Here is a 21,102-nt window from a genome sequence, read left to right as displayed (position 1 = left end):
TTTATCACTGCAGGAAGGCTTTAAAAAATGTGAAGGAGGGCATAATCGTAGAGTTTTGCTTGTGAAATAATCATAAATTGTAGAAATTGACTATAACTGTGTCCTTCATTTGGTTGGTGGGCGCAGTTAGGATCCATTTCAATTATACCAAACTGAGGAAAAAAAATTTATATTTTATTTTGAAGTGAACTGTCCTTTTGAAAGCTCACATCACAAGGTGCTCAGCTGTCCTGTCTTTATAATGACTGGCTCTGTGTAACTGCTCATTTTCCTTATGTTAAACACAGTTTGTGATCTGCGTTGGGGTAATACGTGTACCCTGCTTTCGAGTCATAGCTCAAACATTTCTACATGGCAAAATTACAGCATTTGTGTGCATTCCTGGCAGCATGGCTAAAATTAAAGCATGAGTCAAATTTTGGCTCGTATAGTGGAGAACATCCATATACAGTATACAAGGAAGTAGCTGGGTGAGTGCAAGATTGGAAACAAAGATAAATATTTCTGCAACATAAAATGATTGTTGTCTTTAATGGCGCTCAACTACCTGAGAACTGAGACTCTTCCCACTGATTCCTTTTCCTGCCATTTTTCATGAGTAAGAGGTGTTGTTCTTACATTTAATAGTCACATGCAGAGGCCTGCATGTATGTGCAGTATCAGTGTGTACATGAAACAAGAAAATGAAAGTATGCAGCTACTTGTAAATGATCTGGTTTTGTTAGGCTCCAAGATGTCTGGTCCATTATCTTCTATGTTTAATGACCAAAATCAACAACTTCATTAGGTATAGCTGGTCAGCTGCTTGTTGTGAAACTCAGTGCCTTTAAGATATAGATTACCTGATTATTATTATTATTATTATTTTAATTATAGAGGTTAATTTATAGAGGTAGCCCCACTGAGTCTCAATGTCTCATTTACTAGCAAGACCTGTTTCAGACAAACATATTAAAATTACAATGAAGTTCAAACAGCATGGGGAAGAAAGGTGATTTAAGTGACTGAATTTAGCATGTTTGTTGATGTTAGATGGGCTGGTCTCAGAATATTAAAAACTGCTGATTTACTGGGATTTTCCTGCACAACCACCACTATAGAACAGTTAAACTGTCAAATTTTATATTCTGGGTCACATATAGCACATTTTGAGTTTAAGTGGGCCGGACCAGTGAAAGTGCCCCTTCAGTCAGTGTAAAGAAATTTAATTAAACCTTTATTATAGTTCAGAAATGGCTCAGAAAAAGAAGCGCAGTTTCAACTGTGTGTCTCAGTTGTATTATATTATAAATATAAAAAGCATGAGAAGACCACACTGGAAGCGAGTCCTGTCAGTAAAGAACAGAAAACTGAGATTGCAGTTTAAAATTGGACAAATTGGAAAAATGTTTGCCTCATCTGACAAGTCTTAATTTCTGCTGCAATATTTAGACGGTTGGATGAGAATTTAGTGGAAACAACATGAAAACATTGATCTATCCTGCCTAGTATCAACAGTTCAGGCTTGTGGTGGCAGTGTAATATTTGGGGGGCATATTTTTTTGGCACACTTTGGTCCCTTAGTACCAACTGAGCATTGTTAAAAAAACACCACAACCTACCTGAGCATTGTTACTGACCATGTGTATCCCTTTGTGACAACTTCTGTTAACTGCTTCCAGCAGGATAAAGCCCCATTTCACCAAACTCATATTTCAAACTGGTTTCTTGAGCATGACAATATGTTCACTGTACTCGAATTGCCACCAGATCTCAGTCCAACAGAGCACCTTTGTGGTGTGGTGAAACAGGAGATTGTCATCATGGATGTGTCATCTGACAAGTCTTCAGGAACTATGTGATGCTGTCATGTCAATATGGACCAAATGTTTTAAAGAAATATTTCCAGCACCTTGTTGAATCTGTGCCATGAAGTATTAAGGTGGGCCTGAAAGCAAAAGGAGGTCTAACCCAGTGCTAGCAAGGTGTAACTAATTAAGTAGCCATTGACTGTACATGCAACCAGCAGACTGACGGTTTTAGGATCCTGTTCATACAAACAAAGACACTAGTTGGATTTAAACCAGTTTTCAGGTGGCAAATGAACATATAATGGTAATGCTGAGAATACTGTTGCATGGTGAGTGTATTCAGGTTTAAGCAGAGCTGTGTTTTTATTTTAGTTGTCTTGATTGACAGGCCTCTCTGACTGTAACACCTTGTCCTAACAGTTAACTTGTCATGCATCACCTCTGCCCAGCGTTTACACTGTTGCCCATATTTGGGTAATATGGCTTTAAATGTCAGACACGATGACAGCAAGTTAGAAACACAGCGAGTAACACATGCCAGCAAACTAGCAGTAATACACCTGTGCGCCCACATGCCTTTATACACACGCATTGAACCTATTACCCAGAGAAGAACAAAATTACTTCTGTCTTTTAGATTCCAGAGAAATATAAAACACAGACAGGGCAAACACAGACACATGCCTGTTAAAGTGTTTAGCAGAGCTCAGAGGAACCCAGAGCATAGTTCTGTTCTCTGTGGTGTGTGAAAGCAGCAGCCTTGTAATATAAAACACACACAAAACTATGCTGACAGACATTAGTGTTTCTTGAAGTTCGTTTTCCTACTTTTTTTTTTTTTTGACTTGGATCCCCCTCCCCCAAACATGTTTCACGGTGGAAATGTCTGTTAATACTCTTCAGCACTGAGTTGTTTATCTATTGCTCCTCATAGTTTTTAGAAACTACAGTGGCTTGCAAAAGTATTCGGCCCCCTTGAACTTTTCCACATTTTGTCACATTACAGCCACAAACATGAATCAATTTTATTGGAATTCCACGTGAAAGACCAACACAAAGTGGTGTACACGTGAGAAGTGGAACGAAAATCATACATGATTCCAAACATTTTTTACAAATAAATAACTGAAAAGTGGGGTGTGCGTAATTATTCAGCCCCCTGAGTCAATACTTTGTAGAACCACCTTTTGCTGCAATTACAGCTGCCAGTCTTTTAGGGTATGTCTCTACCAGCTTTGCACATCTAGAGACTGAAATCCTTGCCCATTCTTCTTTGCAAAACAGCTCCAGCTCAGTCAGATTAGATGGACAGCGTTTGTGAACAGCAGTTTTCAGATCTTGCCACAGATTCTCGATTGGATTTAGATCTGGACTTTGACTGGGCCATTCTAACACATGGATATGTTTTGTTTTAAACCATTCCATTGTTGCCCTGGCTTTATGTTTAGGGTCGTTGTCCTGCTGGAAGGTGAACCTCCGCCCCAGTCTCAAGTCTTTTGCAGACTCCAAGAGGTTTTCTTCCAAGATTGCCCTGTATTTGGCTCCATCCATCTTCCCATCAACTCTGACCAGCTTCCCTGTCCCTGCTGAAGAGAAGCACCCCCAGAGCATGATGCTGCCACCACCATATTTGACAGTGGGGATGGTGTGTTCAGAGTGATGTGCAGTGTTAGTTTTCCGCCACACATAGCGTTTTGCATTTTGGCCAAAAAGTTCCATTTTGGTCTCATCTGACCAGAGCACCTTCTTCCACATGTTTGCTGTGTCCCCCACATGGCTTGTGGCAAACTGCAAACGGGACTTCTTATGGTTTTCTGTTAACAATGGCTTTCTTCTTGCCACTCTTCCATAAAGGCCAACTTTGTGCAGTGCACGACTAATAGTTGTCCTATGGACAGATTCCCCCACCTGAGCTGTAGATCTCTGCAGCTCGTCCAGAGTCACCATGGGCCTCTTGGCTGCATTTCTGATCAGCGCTCTCCTTGTTCGGCCTGTGAGTTTAGGTGGACGGCCTTGTCTTGGTAGGTTTACAGTTGTGCCATACTCCTTCCATTTCTGAATGATCGCTTGAACAGTGCTCCGTGGGATGTTCAAGGCTTGGGAAATCTTTTTGTAGCCTAAGCCTGCTTTAAATTTCTCAATAACTTTATCCCTGACCTGTCTGGTGTCTAAATCCAATCGAGAATCTGTGGCAAGATCTGAAAACTGCTGTTCACAAACGCTGTCCATCTAATCTGACTGAGCTGGAGCTGTTTTGCAAAGAAGAATGGGCAAGGATTTCAGTCTCTAGATGTGCAAAGCTGGTAGAGACATACCCTAAAAGACTGGCAGCTGTAATTGCAGCAAAAGGTGATTCTACAAAGTATTGACTCAGGAGGTTGAATAATTACGCACACCCCACTTTTCAGTTATTTATTTGTAAAAAATGTTTGGAATCATGTATGATTTTCGTTCCACTTCTCACGTGTACACCACTTTGTGTTGGTCTTTCACGTGGAATTCCAATAAAATTGATTCATGTTTGTGGCTGTAATGTGACAAAATGTGGAAAAGTTCAAGGGGGCCGAATACTTTTGCAAGCCACTGTATACCCTTATGCCTGTGATGAAGTAGCTCTCTCTAGACTGGGAATTTCCCTTATCCATCTTAGGCAGTCAAATATTTATGCTTGAGCATTACAAGACTGAGGTTAAGTGAAGGGTTACACTTGGGGTCAGACCCTGACAGTCCTGGAGAAAAATGGGATAGCCTGTCTTATGAAATACTGCAGTCATCCACCAACTCTCTGCAACCTGCTGAGCTCAATCAGTAATATGATTTGGGGGATTTTCCCATGCTCTTATTTCTTTCATCTTAAACATACCATCTGAATTTTTTCTGTTTATCTGCTGGGGAATTCATTTAGAGCAGCAGACATTCACTCATTTTTCACACAGGCCTGAGATTTTTCTCACCTTACACACAGTTACCATAGTCTGTCAAGGCCCACGCTGTGACTAGTTATATTGCTGTGGGTGTGCGTCCATTTAAATCTGTGTCATGTTGTCTTGTCTTTTATTTTTCTCTATAGGATGATTTTAGTCATTTTGTTTTCTCGTTTTTATGTTTGTTTCTCCTATAGGATGGCCTCACTTCCTTGCTGTTGGCAGCCAAACACAGTCATGCAGAAGTATGCAGCACTTTGCTCGACTTTGGTTCTGAAATCAACACTTCTGACAACAGTGGCAGGTATACAAAACAAAAAAACAACAAAAAAAGACCCCAACAAAGTCGACACACAATAAGACACAGGGAAAAAATTACAAATAAATTGTTGCTCATTGTAGGATATTTGATTGATGTTGAAGTGGTGATCAGTATGCTGTGTTGTCTGTGTTGTAGGACGGCCTTGATGCTCGCAACCGAGTCCAACGCAGTATCTGTTGTTGAAGTGTTGGTTCAGAGAGGAGCAGACTTGTCAGCTGTAGATGCAGAAGGCCATGAGGTTTTACATTACGCTAAGGTCTCAGGCAGCTCTGAAACCAAAACTGCCCTTTCAGCTGCACTAAACAAGCATCAGGTCTCAGGTAAGAGTTGTGCATAAACACAAACCTACAGTTCAGAGAAAGATAGGAAGTGAGTGCAGGTGGCTTTATGCAAGTGTTGAGGAAGTATTCAGTAAAGGTTTGTATGTAAATTTTGCGGACAATGTCACTCAGGCTGCGGTAGGCAGGCATATTTGTTTTTAGTTTTTTCCCCCTCCCCCCTTAAGGGCATTGCAGTGAACCAGTACATTTCCAGGGAAACTTACTCTGTACCTAACCTCAGTCTTAACACTAACCAAAAACAATGTGAGATCCAGTCTTAATGCTTTCAGGGTTTTTTTTGCCCTCCCAAAACCTGATCAGTGCCAATAAAAACACACATACTGCCCCTGTGAGACAGAGATCCATACTGCTCTGGGTTCAACACAAAGTTAACACTGCCACCTGCAGTTGGTTTCCTGTTACTGTTGAATTTTTCTTAGATGTTTAGTGTGTTGTACCTAACAATACCTTTCCATCTTTTTTGGCAGATACGAAGTCTCCTAAAAGTCCCCAGGTAAGATATCGACCATCAAAAGTACTAAAACATGTGAAATTCCACAGCGGATGACAGTAAATAAACATTTTAGCACTGCCAACTGATTTATAGAATTAGGAAGTAAAATAAGGAATAAAACCAACTTCAGACTAATTTCAGTTTCATAGCTACAAATAATATAGTTCAGTTTCTCTCATATGTTAGTGTCATAATTCCGAGCTTTGAAAAAAAAAAATCTTTAATTGCTATTTTTGAAAAAGAAATCTTAATTCTTACTGTAGCACCCACCGATTGACTCCTCTTACTAACCAGCACTGAATCCCACTTTTCTTTCTCTTTTTTTTGTCACCTTCCCTCTCTGCCTCTTTTGCTGGCTCTTCAGCATGATCAAGTAGCTAAGATAAGTGATGAACGGATCATAACTCCCAAAAAACGAAAAGCACCTCCACCTCCCATTAGCCCACCTCAGGTAAATGCATGTGTCTATGTCTGGCGGCTTGTACCAGTGTGCCACTGTCCATATTAATATTAATGCATGTTTGTAGTGTATTCATACAAAGTAATATAAGAACAAAATCAGCGATTGCTTATTTACATAATATCTGTAAAGGTCTCTTCGACAAACTATTAACTGATTTCTGGTGAGACAATATCAGCCAAATTTTTCTGTTGATGTGCATGTATAATCACTGGCCACTTTATTAGGTACAGCTTTCTAGTACTGGGTTGGAGCCTCTTTTGACTTCAGAACTGCCACAAGTCTCCATGGCAGATTTAATTAGGGGCTGGAAACATTCCTCAGAGATTTTGGTCCATATTGGCATGTTAGCATCACAGATGTCCATAATGCAAGTCTCCCATTTCACCACATCCTGAAGAGCTGGTGACATTGGAGGTCATTTGAGTACCCTGTATTCCTTGTCATGTTCAAGAAACCAGTTTGAGATTGTTTCAGCTTTGTGGTGTGGCATGTTATGCTAGAGGACATGGTTAGCAACAATACCCAGGTATTAAGTGATGCTAAGTTGTTAGTAATAGGTGCAAAGTAAAAAAAGAATATATGCCAAGCATCAGATTCTCCATTCTCATGTTCAGTTTGAACTTATTACACATGCGGACTGTCTGGACACAAGGCAGGATGGATCCATGCTTTCATCATGCTTACTCACAATTTTGACCCTGCTATCTGAATCTTGCAGCAGAAATCAATACTCATTAGACAAGGCCACATTTTTTTCCAGTCTTCTATTGTCTAATTTTGATGAGTCTGTGCCAATCAAAAGCCTCGCGTTCCTGTTCTTGGAGGATTTGGAGATGTTCTTCTGCAAGCCTCGATCGTATCAAGTGGTTATTTGAGTTACTGCTGTCTTCCTATTGGCTTAACGCAGTCCAGCAATGCTTCTCAGTTATCTAGCATCAGCAAGTAATTTTCACCCAGAGAACTACTGCTCACTGGATATTTTATCCCTTTCTGACCATTTTCTGTAAACCCTAGAGATGTTTTTTGTAGGAAAACCCATTAGATCAGCAGTTTCTTTAATAATCAGAAATTCTGTTACTCAGTTTGAACTTCAGCAGGTTGTCTTGACCAAGTATACATGCTTATATGTATTGAGTTGATGTCATGTGATTCGCTGATTAGGTATTTAGTATTAGGTATACTGAGCAGTTTAACAGGTAACCTATTAACGTGGCCAGTGTGTATATTTTATGCACTGACATAATTTATGTTATTTTAGTTGTTTAGTAAAACATTTCAAGTAAGTTATGTTATACATATGGGTTTAAAGTGCACACCATCAGCTTTAATTGTAAGGTTTTTGTATCCAAATTCAATTAAAAGTTTAACGATTACAACTCTTGTAGCATTTAACTCATTCACTGCCAGCCATTGGCAGTGAATGAGTTAAACCCATTGACTCACTCACTGCAATTGACGGCTATAGACGTCAATGGCAGTGAATGAGTTAATATCTCCCTCTCTTTTTTTAAATTTTTTTTTTTATTAAGAGGCCAAAGGAAAAAATTGTGGAAAGTGTGGCGTTTGCATTTGCAAGCTGTTTCTATAAACAGTCAGTGCAGTACAGGACATCCTTAGGGATTGTAAAATGTCTGAGAGATGGTAGCGACATTAAAAGTGGACAAATCAATGATAGTAACTTATCAGGAAAATTAATGCAACAATCCTCCTTTAGAGCTCTGGACCCTCTTCCCCTTCAATTGTTACATCTACTGGCACTCCAGCATCCAACAAAAGTGACACTCCTAAAAGATTCAACTACAAGGTAACAGAAAAACACAAGGTATTAAAAAAGAAATATGAAACTAAAAGCTGCATTAGCCTTTAGGCTTCCATTTTAAGTACTTGGGTAAATTCTTTCCATCAGCCTTCATATGATGTTTTTTTTCCTCCCAGTTTTTTCTGCCACTCGTCACTCCTTTCTCCTCCCCTTTTTTTTCACAGGAAGATGAGATCAGAGGAACAGCATTGAAAGAGGAGGTTGACAAGGAGAGAAACATGCTGCTGGAAACAATCGAAGACCTGAAGCAAACGGTGGAGACGGTGACGGGTCCTGAGCTGGATACAAAGGTGATTAATATATAGTTGACAACACTTTGGTGCTTTATTTAAATTACATATATGCAGGTTTTTAAACCGGGTGTATTGACTAGACCAAATTATCTGGAGAAAAATAATTAAATTAATAATAAGTATTAGCATGCCTTGTTCATGTGAGTACCCCACATAGTCAATATACTGCATTTATATGTATTTTATATGAAAGTTAATCTCTTTTCATGCATTTAGGAAAAACTTGAATCAGAGATGTTTGTGTTGTGCATATTTTTAACTGAATATTTTAACTTTAGATTAATCTTAAACAGTTTTCTACGTATAATATGTTTACAAAGAAGCCAGCCTGCTTTTGTAGTTTAGTGCTAAACAAACACAACAGCTTTTCAGCATTCTTGAAGGAGGTCTATACTAAGCTTAAGACGTGCCACGACTCGTGTTGTTTTTCAGTAGGCAGGTAGTGGTCCTTAGCGTTGTCTTTATGCTTCAGTCTGGTATGTGAATGTATGTGTGCGTATGTCCTGGCAGGCCGAGCAAAGTTTCACAGCGTCTGCTGCTCTGGTTTCTGTTCTGCAAGCCAAGATTATGGCTCTCACTTTGGAAAACCAGCAACTTGCAAGCAAACTTAAGGTATGTAACCCATTCATTCATGCTCAGGAGTTTAGCTATGAAACAAACAACCAAAAACAATCAACGAAACAACAGTAAACTGCTTGTTTAAGCCAGGTTACTACTGCAGATTGTTTAAAGTGATAGATTTTTAAAAAAAATGTTTTCTGTTTTTTAACAAACCACAAATAATGTAGAGGAAGTAGAGAAAAACAGAAGCACAGAAGAAGTTGGCTTACAGTATTTCGGTGTTTGATCCTTTTATGCCCGGCGGGAAATCATGAAGATGATGAATGCCTCTTTACTGAGCGTGCTCGTTACACTTAGGAAATAGGAATGTGTCAGTTTAACTACAGATTACGTGACATTTGTTTGTGATTTAAGCCGGAGCCTGAAAAGCTTACGAAGACGATTGCGGTGGTTTTTGAAAGCGTTTAAGACTTCGAACAACAGGATTCAGTTTACAAGTATACTATTGTTTTGTTCCGTTTTTCACATTAATAAACACACAGAATAATTACACTTTTGTTTGTGTTTCCATTCTAAGTTTTGTCCTAGAGCTTATTTAAAGCATATTAAAAAGGTAATAACTTGTGTACTCTTTATGGTTAGCTGAATGCCAGGGAGCACTAGGAAAACTGCAGAAAAACTCAGCCTAACAACAACAACAACAACAGGATTACCAGCAAACTGCACATTCTTAAAAGAAGGCAACCTATAGTGTGCATATGCATCAGTGCAATGACCTTACTGGCTTATGTGTCACGTGCAACGGTGTGTTTATTTCTGGTAACCAAAACGTAGTCCAACTTTTACATGTTTTAATTTAATGTTACTTTTAAAAGTAATATTACTCAATACTGGTTTCTGTTTAACCTCCTAAGACCCGAACTCTACCACGGCATGCATTTTAATTTCTCTTTGATATTTGGGCTGATTGGGACCCAATAAGTGTAAAAACAAAGAATCACCAGATTTTTTTTTTTTTACCTGATTTTTTGTTCCTAAGAAAAACGAGAGCCACATATGAGGATATTCGTTTAAAATTTTGATAAAACAGTAGCAGTATAATGTCCTCATAAGTGGATATCAGGCCCTAGTAGAGCAAAATTAAATATTTTGGTCTAAGTAACTCAAAATGTGATGTTCACATATGTGGACGCCAGGTCCTAGGAGGTTAAATGAATAAAGCTGACACTCTAATTATCCCTCCTGTCCTCCCTTAATGCTGCTAAGTGTTGCTCAGTACACTTGAGTAAATGAGCAATAATCCATTTGTGTAATATCTTATATTTAATTGTTAATTTAGTGGGTGTGTGCATTATTAATTAATCTGCCAATCCTGATCAAATTAAACAGTTGACCCAGCTTTGTGGTATTTTCATAAAGTGACTGTGCCCTAAAATTGTGTAAATGTGGCTGAGATTGAATCCACCAGATTGTGTGATAGAAAGAAAACATGGCCACTGGCTGTGGGTTGTAGTAAGAAGTGCACTAAGTGTTCAGTAAGAATAGAAAAGTGAAAGTTTATAGTGTATTTTCATAATCATATAATTTTTTTTATAAATATAAATTGGAAAAAATATTTTATATGAAAAATTTGACTTAAGACACCCACAGCTATATAAATACTAGAGATGGACCAATCCGATATTATGTATCGTATGTGTCACGTGATAGAGCGGCTGTCTCTTCGAGACCTGTCGGCGGTCTGGTGGAGCATTTGGAGCCTCGCTACATGCTTCCAAACCGCGGCATTTAATTTCGGAGAAAACTATCCCAGAGAAGTAAAGCAAATGTGTATAAGTTCATCTCTGAATGTTTGAATAGTATTTCCACGTTAAGCTAAACAACTGATATTTGGAGCCACAGCTGGACTGGCCATCGGAATTTCATATTGAGGAGAAAAGGAATCGATTTGTCCCGTACTTCAGCTAGAATGGAAAAAAGACACAAAGCTGGAGTTATTCTGTTTTTGCTGCACAGCTGCCTCTTCTTCTCTCATTCTCTCCCCCTTCCTCCCCTGTTGCTACTTCAACCATGAAACTGATCAATGATCAGCTGGTCGGCTTTTCTGTCGCAAGTCCCGTTTTTCTTGTTTGTTTATCGCCCACTTTGCGCCAGAAAGAGGAGACCAGCGGATAAACAACAACAGCACGTTTAAGCGTGATCAGCTATTGTTAGAATTGATTTAATATTACTTTCTAGTATTCGCTGGTGTTTGCTGGAGCCACGGCTGTAAAAGCTACTGCTCATTATATCGGTTTGGATATGTGGTGAGAGGGAAACATGAAGATGAAATCAGATGTCCTTACTGAATCATCAAAGCTGAACAGTGATGGAGAAACAGGTTTACCTTTTAGGTGACAAGAATGAGTTGAAGGGAAGTTATGAACTGTTTCTGAGAGACAAATAACACCAGGATCCTTTTCTATGTAGCTGACAGCTGGTAACTGTGCAGGGGCGGGTCTAGCAAAGTTTTGCCAGGGGGCCAGGTAGGGCATTAACAGGGAGAGGGGGGCACAAAGAAATACTTTTCTTTTTATTCTCATTTAAAATCTACTTTTAATAAATAATTATCTGAATCTTACAACCAAAGTGGTCATCTGATTAAATGTATAGAAATCCATAATTGTATAAAGTCTAATAATAATAATAATAATGGATTGGATTTATATAGCGCTTTTTGGGCCCTCAAAGCGCTTTACAATGCCACTATTCATTCACTCTCACATTCACACACTGGTGGAGGCAGCTACAGTTGTAGCCACAGCTGCCCTGGGGCAGACTGACAGAAGCGAGGCTGCCATATCGCGCCATCGGCCCCTCTGGCCAACACCAGTAGGCGGTAGGGTAAAGTGTCTTGCCCAAGGACACAACGACCAGGACAGAGAGCCCAGGGATCGAACCGGCGACCTTCCGGTTACAGATGCGATTCCCAACCCCCTGAGCCACGGTCGCCCCTAATATAGATTGATAGATTGATCAGTGTTGCTGAACTATGAAATATTTTGGGTGCAGTGTATTTTTTGCATACAGGTATAACAGAATAGCTTTAGTGTTGTTGTTTATTTAAACTTGAGTATGAACTTATACAAAATGCAGCAAGATATTTATAAAAAACAGTTTTATTGATTACAAAATACACTATATCGGATTCATATCAGTATCGGCAGATATCCACATTTATGATATCGATATCAGACATAAAAAGTGGTATCGTGTCATGTCTAATAAATACCTCTTTTTTTCTTTGTAGTTAATCAATCCAAGCGAATGTGAGAGAAAAACATAGCTGCAGCTTTTTGTATTTCCAGCCTCACTCACTTTCATTCACTTTTGCCTGTTCCCTCATCCCACAGAAACATCCATCCCTCCAAGGAAATGAAAACCTGAAGGAGATGAGTCGTCCAAACAGCATTGCCTCCAACTCATCTTTCCACTCTACCCAGGATGAGTTTGAGTCATTGCCTCAAGTCCCCTCCACCACTCAAGTAGAAGGGGAAGATCCAGGAGCTGACTCTGTGATACTGGAGGAAGAAGAGAGGGAGAAACTACGAGGAGGAGGCGAAGAGGAGATCAGATTGTTAAGGCAGACATTAGAGAAAGTTCAGATAAAACTGCTTGAAACCAGGAAGGAAAACCAGTCGCTTCAGGCTCAGCTGAAGCCAGAGCGAAGCAGGGAAAGAGAGGACAATGAAAGCGAGAGAGGAAGAGAGAGAGAGCTGATGGAGAGTCTAGCAGAGCTGCAAGCCAAGCTGACTGACACTCAGGAAAGATACCACCAAGCTGTGGAGGAAGTGGAGAATCTGAGAGTACAGGTGGGAACGAGAGAAGGCCAGGAGAGCCAGAGGCTTACATCATCCACACTTGAACATGAAGTAACGCAGCTAAAGGCCCAGCTCGCCCAATCAGAGTCAGAGGTAGATAAAGCAACACAACATATCAAACGTCTGGAAGAGGCACTGAAGAAGACGGAGGATGATAGAGAGAGCGCTAAAGAGAGAGAACAGAGGGCAGCACAACTTGAGGAGCTGTACAAGGAGGCACAGGAGGAAGTCAGGGTGCTCCAGGTAAATGCAGGGTTCTTCTATATGAACAAAATTGATTTGTCCAACCTTTGTAGTCTGTTTCATCTCTGCTTGAGGCTGACAATTCAAGATTTAGCTGATATCAGAGGAGCAGAGTTTTTTTTTCTTTCTTTAGACTGCTTTTTAAAATGCAGTTTGCCACATATCATTCATCTTTATGGCCTGCAATTTATCCCCTTTCTGTTGCTTAGGAGGCTCTAAAGGGCACAGTGCCTGTTGAATCGGCAGCCAAAGACTTTGAAGAGATGAAGGCTGCCCGAGATGAGGAAATCACTGGACTGCAGCTCCGCTGCAGGGAACTTTCACGCTCCTACAGTGAAACCAAAAATCAGCTCAATGCCACTCAGAAACAGCTGGCTGAAGCTCAAGCTGAGAAGAGTACCTCCCCCTCTACAACTTTGGAACAACACGTGCAGGTGTTAAACAGTAAGGTGGAGGAGCTGCAGAGGCTGCTAGCTGAGGCTGAGAAGAAATATTCATCTGCTCAAGAGGAGATTTCACTACTGAGGAAGGCGGCAGAGGTTCAGGCACAGAGCTCCGTGGCTCTTGCTGATCAAATGCAGGTGATGTCGTCTCTGGGTAATGCGATCAAAGAGCTGGAAAATGAGGTGGAAGCCTTGAAAGAGGAGCTACATCAAAAGACCACGCAGGTGGAGGCTCTTCAACACAGGTAAGTGAAAAATAGCGACACAAACACAAAACTAAATATGTCAAATTTTGATGATGAACATGTTTCCTATTTTTTACTGAGCTCCACCTTGGTTGGCTACAACAAAAATCTTACTTATACATTGACGCACCTGTATAAATAACCTTTTGGATAATGTGAAATGATAACAAGTAAAAGAACCTAATATTGTACTAATGATTATCAGTAAATGAGTATAAAATTAAGGCACAGACTATATATAAAAGAAGGATGCACATAGTGTACCACAAAATCACCGATAGGTCTTGTGGTGTAGCAGCCTCAAGTTTAGCATAATGATGCCAAAAGTGATCATAATGAGGTAATAGAGTGCTAGTATTAGTGTTATCAGCTAATACTAATTGGCTTGTTTAGGAATGTATATCTGTAGAATGGCAAGTTAATGAAAGAAAAAAAACAAGCTGACTAATCTTGATTGTTAGAGAAATACATTTATTTAATTTTTTTTAAAATATGAAAATGAAAAAAATAAAAGATATTAAAATATATTCACATCAATTACAGGGTTACTGGGTTTATCCATTTCCATTAAATGTTCCTCCCTGCTAGAATAAAATGTACTTCTATTTACTACCATGTGTCCCCTTCACAAACAGGCTGACAGCTGAGAAGGATGTCACCCCAGATGACTCAGTCTCCCGCGTGGAGCATGACACAGTGCGGGAGCAGCTGGAAGGTGAAGTGAACCATCTGACACACCTCCTCCAGGAGGCCCTCAGGAAGCAGGATGAGATGGCCCTGGAGGCTGCTGATGCCTGGCAGAAGGTGGGAGGATAGGCAAAAACAACATATCCACTTTCCAAAGGCTCTTTTCTCTCTAACATTTAGTACTATCTATTCTTAACACTTATCTTAACCGCTCATCCATCCATCAGGCACGGGATAATGGTGCAGAGCGAGAAGCCCTGCAGGAGCTAGTTATGTCAAAGGAGAAGGAGAACCAGACGCTGACCTCCAAACTGGCCGAGTCCCAGGATGCTGTGTGTCAGCTCAAACAGCTGGTGGAGAATCACACTGCATCAGAGAGAGAAAAGAACAAGAGGGTCAGTAATGAAATGGCAGCTAAAAGTATTTTCATTTCACGGTGAACTTGTTCAACTTGTTCTATCTTGTTGTAGATAGATGACCTGTCTCGAGAGGTGGTGAAACTGAAGGATGCCTTAAACAGCCTATCACAGCTCTCCTACAGCTCCTGCTCCCCCTCCAAACGACAGCAGCAAAATCAGCAACTCGAGACGATGCAGCAGCAAATCAAACAACTGCAGTACCAGCTTGCTGTAAGATTTCTCATTAATAATTAGCGAATCGGTTTAAAAGCTCCACAAAGGTCACAGAAATGTTCCCTTAAACTGCTTTTGTAATAAGTTACAGCACAATCTGTCACCCCACACACACACACACACACACACACACACACACACACACACACACACACACACACACGTATAACAGCCAAAGCACAGCCATGGAAACAGCCACATTCCCAGGTTTGCCACCCCCAGGCTTCAGTTATAATCAGAGAGATCTGATGAGCTTATTCCTTACTGGAGTCACAACAGTGCAACCTTCTGGGGGCTCTGTAAATTACTTACACTAGCTTTGATATAAATAAAGTACAGTTGTTAAGTTTGGGTTTGCCTCATGTCTTTTTAGGAGTCAAAGAAGCAACACAGTGAAGTAGTGTCAGTTTACAGAATGCACCTCCTCTATGCTGTTCAGGTAAGTCCATCCATTTGTTTATGTCTTCTTGGACTACAGCTTAATGATGTTCACTTTTAAGGGATCAGGTCACCCTAACTAACTTTAAGTCAGGCATTCAGATACTTTTGTTTGTGATTCGTTGGAAGGTTTTTCAAATGAATGTCACTTAATATTATCCACCTAGTAATCACTTTAGCAGTTGTTTTCTTTATTTTTAGTCAGTTGACTAACTGACCGTCTGTCTTGGACCTTTAGGGTCAGATGGACGAGGACGTCCAGAAAGCCTTGAAGCAGATCCTGATGATGTGCAAGATGCCAAGCCAAGCCAACGAAGCCTCCTGAGACAAGCAGGGAGTGCTTTACCAAAAGCATGTTGTCAGACACACGGTGCCTCTGGATGAAGCTTGAGGGTTTGTTTATAAGGAACTGGTTTACAATCAGGTGCTCATTGCCTTTACCTAATATCATTTTGACCCAGTTACCTAACCTACACCTGGTATCAACATGTCTAGGTAGCTTACTGTAATGTGAACGCACATGTAGTTGAAGTCGGCCGTGTCCTCCCAGCTCATCTTGTTAATCACATCGCATGCACAATCAAGACAATGAGAGGCTGTTATAATACCAGGATGAATGCAAACATTCATGGACCGGCTGTCAGGATCTAGATATAGCGTGCATGTTCATACCAGGTGGAATTGGGGCGTTAATGTTAGCATGTTTGTCAGGTCAGGGTTGTGCTCATCAGCTCACTGATAATTCAGATAAACAGAGGAACCAGGTGTTTATCGTGTGTGTACCAGCCAAATTTAAAGTGTGTACATGTTAACACTACACTGAAGATGTGCAGTAACCCTAAATCACATGCAGTTCCACACATGCACCCATCAGCCCAGTGAAAACAGTGAGTCCGTTTCTGTTCAAGTGTCTATTTTATGATACAGCAGTGTTAGTATTATCTGAGTTTGCTGTAAAATGTTAACTGTCCACAATTTCCCGATAGAATTAAAATCATTTGTGCTGTGTTAACAATTGCATGAGTCTTTGCTCTACAGCAGCTCAAAAATTGCTGGACTTGTATGTAGAAAAAGCAAAATGCTGTTTGATTTTTTCCTATCAGTTAAAAAAAAAATGTAAAAAAAATAATAATTATTGAGCCGTTTTACCCTGTCGTGTTTTTTTTGTTTTTTTTTAAATAACTGTACTTAAATGATAAGGGTTGATATCTTAGATGTCCTTGTTTTGTGTCAATGTTTTTCCTCGAATATAACAACGCACTATTGTTCCAGTGGCACCTGAATTAGAACATTTTCCTCTTAATATTAATATTAATATTATTATTATTATTATTTTTACATACGAGGGGTTAACTGTTTACTGTAGTAAAAAAGTAACAAATCTGAATTGTAACAAAAGTCCAGCAGTGGGCTGAATATTTTTGTCTTTCTGACACAGAGGGGGATAAGAGTTTTACTTTTTATATTCCCTCTACTCTTCTAAGAGTTGCAATCTCTTACATGAAAAGCATGTAAAACGTATTGCTTGATATCAGATGGTTGAGTTGTGTACAAACAAAACACAAGTTCTTCTATCATGTGCCTGTAATCACACAGTATTTTTTTTTGGTTCTACAGCAGCTTCAACAGGATTCTTTGTACCATCTTTTAATTTATTTATCTTTACCAGAAATTGCATTCCCCCCCCCCCCTTTCCCTCAGTTTGTAATACTGTTCTTTCTCTCAGTGCTCCTTTGTGTGTGTGCAGGAAAACACTGTACAGTGTACTCTATTGGACACTTTTAAAATGCACAACCCGTTCACTGTTTAACTGGAGTCATACTGAATTAAATTGTATCTAAGTGACTGACCTTTGTTTCTCACTGACCAGGTCTTTATCGCCCGTCTGAGAATTGTTTGATCGTATGCCTGTCTTCAGTTCTTCTCGTTTTCTCTAAGCCTTGACTGAAACGTTTTTACCAAGAAAGGGAAACAAAGAAGCAACTTGTCCTGTTGGTTGTTTCTTTTCTAACACTTTTGTAGTAAAAAGAGAAACTTGTTTGACAACTGTATTTTATCCACATAATAAATTTTGAAGATACTGCACATTTATCTGTTTTCTGTTATGATTAAGAAAGAGTAGCATTTAACCAGAAAATGAGTGATGACTGAGTGCTTATAGCTAATAGGAAGGTAACAGTAAATCATATGATTGGGGATCATACTTGAACACTACATAACACAATACATAATTGGTTTATTTATTAGGTACACACGTTCAACTGCTCAACAGGCATGTAGAAATGTCCGAGACGACCCCCTGAAGTTCAGAGAGTCCGAATGAGGAAGAAAGGTGATTTAAGTGATTTTGAATGTAGTATGGTGACTGATGCTGATCTACTGGGATTTCCCACACAACCATCTCTAGGGTTTATAGAGAAAAGTAACCTTTATTGAAATGGACTCCTACAATTTGCACAGACTTGCCAACACTGGACAACAGAAGATTAAAAAAATCATTGCCTGGTCTGAGGAGTCTTAATTTCTGCTATAAAATTTGCAAAGCAATGTCGTAATTTGGCGTAAACAACATGTAAAGATGGATCGATCCTGGCTTGTATCAACAATTCAGGGTGCTGGTTGTGGTTTAATGGTATGGGGGGATCACTTACTTGCCTAACCCCACTATGTACCCAGAGAACCCATGCAGACACGGGAGAACACGCAAGCTCCACAGAAAGGTCTCAAACTCATGACCTTCTTACTGTGAGACAACAATGCTAACCATCATGCCACAGTGCTGCTACTGTGTGATTCTGTCATGTGAATATTCTATTAGCAAGGTGCACCTAATGAAGTGGTTGTTGAGTTGCACCTTCTCTACTACTTCTTCTACGCAAACCAACTATTGAACTTGTACACCAGAACACTTTAAGGATCTGGCACTTTAGTCAGCAAGCACCTCTGGTAGAATCCCCCCCCCCCCCAAAAAAAACAACAACACACACACAAAAAAAAACCAAACAAAAAACCTCTGTATATGTGACTCGACTAACAGGATGCACTGGCCTCATAAGTATTTACCAGTATTGACCAACTTCAATATTCGCAGGCCACAATACTCCTTTGCAAACACCAAGTCATTCTAGCAAAATTAGATTTAACACACGTTTTGGATCCAACTTTGAGAGAATCAGCCACAAGGTTTCTTCATTCATCTCAGAGTCATTAAAACATGAACTCACACATATGCTTGGCAAAGATCACCAGCCAACAATTACTGGACAGGTAATGTATGACCACTAGATGGCGGCCATCACTAACACTAGATCTTTCATATCCTAATAGGTGGTTTTTACAAAGATATCTTTATCTAACAGGGGACAACCAAGTGAGATAAAATTTACAATGATACCCTGCAAAGCAGGCTGAGATCTCAACCAAACTGACCACTTTGTATGGAAAAGACTTTCAAACAACACCATCAAGAAACAAAAGGGAATGTCTTTTGGTGTTATATAACTTCAGTAGAGTTTTAAAGAGCATCTAATGTATGTATGTGATATAGTGAGGCCATTTTGAATCACCATTAGATTGTTTTTTCCTAAAAAAAAATATCCACAAATCTCCACTTCAGAGTTTAATATATCAAGGGAATTTAAAAAAAAATGATCTAGGATGTATTGTTTGTTTTTCTGTTGGTTTTGGCCCACCAGCCTCCATGTCAACACTCTGTCCTCCTTCAATGTCCTCTCAGCTTTGGCTCTCAGAAGTCCTGCCAGTCTGACTCTTGAGTAATGTATCTGCCATTCTGTTTCCTCTAACCGGTGGCACAACTACTTCGTTTCCTGCCCTGGCCCTGTGTTCTGCCCGCAGGCAAAGACACACTTCCACATAAGGATGCAAAAACACACACACCTCTGCCTTTACACGACAACTTCCTCTCAATCTTGCTTTCACACACGTTCTGTCCTCAGGCCTTGGGTGTTAGTGGGCCCTAATCCAGTTAGGACTCATATTTGTCAAGCATCACAGCTGCAGAAAACTCTCCAAGTCTGGAGTCTGTGAGTGGCAGGATGAACTTGGCTAAAAGTTCGAGGCTATGATTTATGATGAGTAGAGCCCAACTTTTACGAGTTTGTGTTTGGTTACTTGACTACAGTTCAACAGATTTTTCACAGTTTTCCTGAAGCTTTAACTTTGAATAAAGACACCACAAAGGTAGATTTTTCTTTATCTGCTTATTCCAAAGACTCAAGTGTAGGTAAAGCAGGAAATAAAACATGAAATAATTAGATATATTTCAGGTATTTTACTGCCAAATGTGAAATCCTGCCAATGTTATTGCTGCTAATGGTTGCAGCTGTTTAAGTATGAAAATTTGCCATTTATTATTACTTATCTCATATGCTAAAACTGAAAAAAACTTTGAGTTTCATCCTTTTTAATAGTTGGTTTATTTAGGAAATAATCTGTTAATCTGCAATGCTATCTTTATTTAAATACTCAAAACCAGAAGCTGTATTTTTGTGAAAAAAAAAAGATATCAAAGTGTGATCATGGACGTTAATTTTGTCAGTTATGTTTCCATGCCTAAAACTCACTCTTTGACAATAAAAACACACCACTGTCATACTAAAATTTAAGAGGTTGAAAGATTCAGCCATGACACAGTAAATCTCTGGGGACCCAGGGGTGAACCGTGGGGAACTCCAAACCAAGCCTGGATATATTTTGAGCATGTGTTTACAACATAGATGTCCTAAAACAAACAAATAAACAACTACTCTGTTTTGTGAAAAAGAGTTCAGAAGTGAGGAGACAGAGTAAAGCAAAAGGGAAGAAATCATACCAGAAGGTCAAAGCCCACGAGAGGAAGGCCGTTGCTGAAGGAGCCCATTCAGGGAGGAAATGAGGCGAGTTTGTGGCCAAAAAAATACCAAAAAAACCCAAGGAGAAGCAAGAGCAGCAGATCAAGAGGGACAAGTGTATATGTTGAATCACCAGGAGGATGACTAATCCACCACTGAGACTCTCTTCTGAAGTAGCGTACAAACTCGACTCAGTTGCCAAAGGCATGAGAGGAGCAGGCTAAGGAGAGGAAGCTGCTGATGAAGAGGTCAGCCCTCTTGTTAGTTTTCTTGACAACCATAACTTACTAGTGATTAAAAATGGCAGCAATAAAGTCGTGTATTTTGATCTTCCACCTTGTCACATTTTTTAAAATGTCCTCTGTTTTTTTGTTGATTTTTTTGCTGTTTGTTTAAACTCTGTATTTCCGGCTAATCAGGATTTGTGTTCTTAGTAAATATTGTTGAATGGCTTTTTGCTAACATGCGTCATAACTCGCATGCTTGCTCTAAGAGAGCTGGCCTGTAATGTCAGCGTAAGTGTCGTGTATTTGTTTCTGTTGTTCTCCTACTTAATTATTTCCGAATATTTTCGGCTGGTAATAATGACATCTGGACCGGGACTCTTTTTGCCTGTCTTTGAACTGCTGTGAGTTTACAGAAAGATTTATTTACAGGCATTGTTGTGTCTGCTCGCCAGGTGCAAAACAGTCTGCCCT

The 21,102-nt window shown here is 39.8% G+C and overlaps 1 protein-coding gene across 2 annotated transcripts in view; it reads left to right on the top strand.

Annotated features, from left to right (window-relative positions):
• rai14 (retinoic acid induced 14) overlaps positions 1 to 17,639 on the top strand; it is a 61,499-nt gene extending 43,860 nt beyond the window's left edge. The window contains exons 8-21 of one of the 2 annotated variants that reach the window (XM_042228472.1): positions 4,912 to 5,018; positions 5,172 to 5,356; positions 5,845 to 5,870; positions 6,235 to 6,321; positions 8,048 to 8,137; positions 8,317 to 8,442; positions 8,956 to 9,057; positions 12,399 to 13,109; positions 13,319 to 13,797; positions 14,433 to 14,601; positions 14,712 to 14,879; positions 14,955 to 15,113; positions 15,490 to 15,555; positions 15,793 to 17,639. In XM_042228472.1, the coding sequence (XP_042084406.1) occupies positions 4,912 to 5,018; positions 5,172 to 5,356; positions 5,845 to 5,870; positions 6,235 to 6,321; positions 8,048 to 8,137; positions 8,317 to 8,442; positions 8,956 to 9,057; positions 12,399 to 13,109; positions 13,319 to 13,797; positions 14,433 to 14,601; positions 14,712 to 14,879; positions 14,955 to 15,113; positions 15,490 to 15,555; positions 15,793 to 15,879 (2,562 nt within the window). In that variant the 3' untranslated portion in view covers positions 15,880 to 17,639. The remainder of the gene's footprint in view (positions 1 to 4,911; positions 5,019 to 5,171; positions 5,357 to 5,844; positions 5,871 to 6,234; positions 6,322 to 8,047; positions 8,138 to 8,316; positions 8,443 to 8,955; positions 9,058 to 12,398; positions 13,110 to 13,318; positions 13,798 to 14,432; positions 14,602 to 14,711; positions 14,880 to 14,954; positions 15,114 to 15,489; positions 15,556 to 15,792) is intronic. The other variant, XM_042228473.1, reaches the window with a different exon arrangement.
• The last annotated feature ends 3,463 nt before the right edge of the window (positions 17,640 to 21,102 follow it).

Source organism: Haplochromis burtoni, unplaced genomic scaffold (assembly GCF_018398535.1).
Source record: "Haplochromis burtoni strain Fernald_Lab_line unplaced genomic scaffold, NCSU_Asbu1 Contig_325, whole genome shotgun sequence".
NCBI classification, from domain to species: domain Eukaryota; kingdom Metazoa; phylum Chordata; class Actinopteri; order Cichliformes; family Cichlidae; genus Haplochromis; species Haplochromis burtoni.
This window is presented reverse-complemented; position numbering and strand designations above follow the sequence as displayed.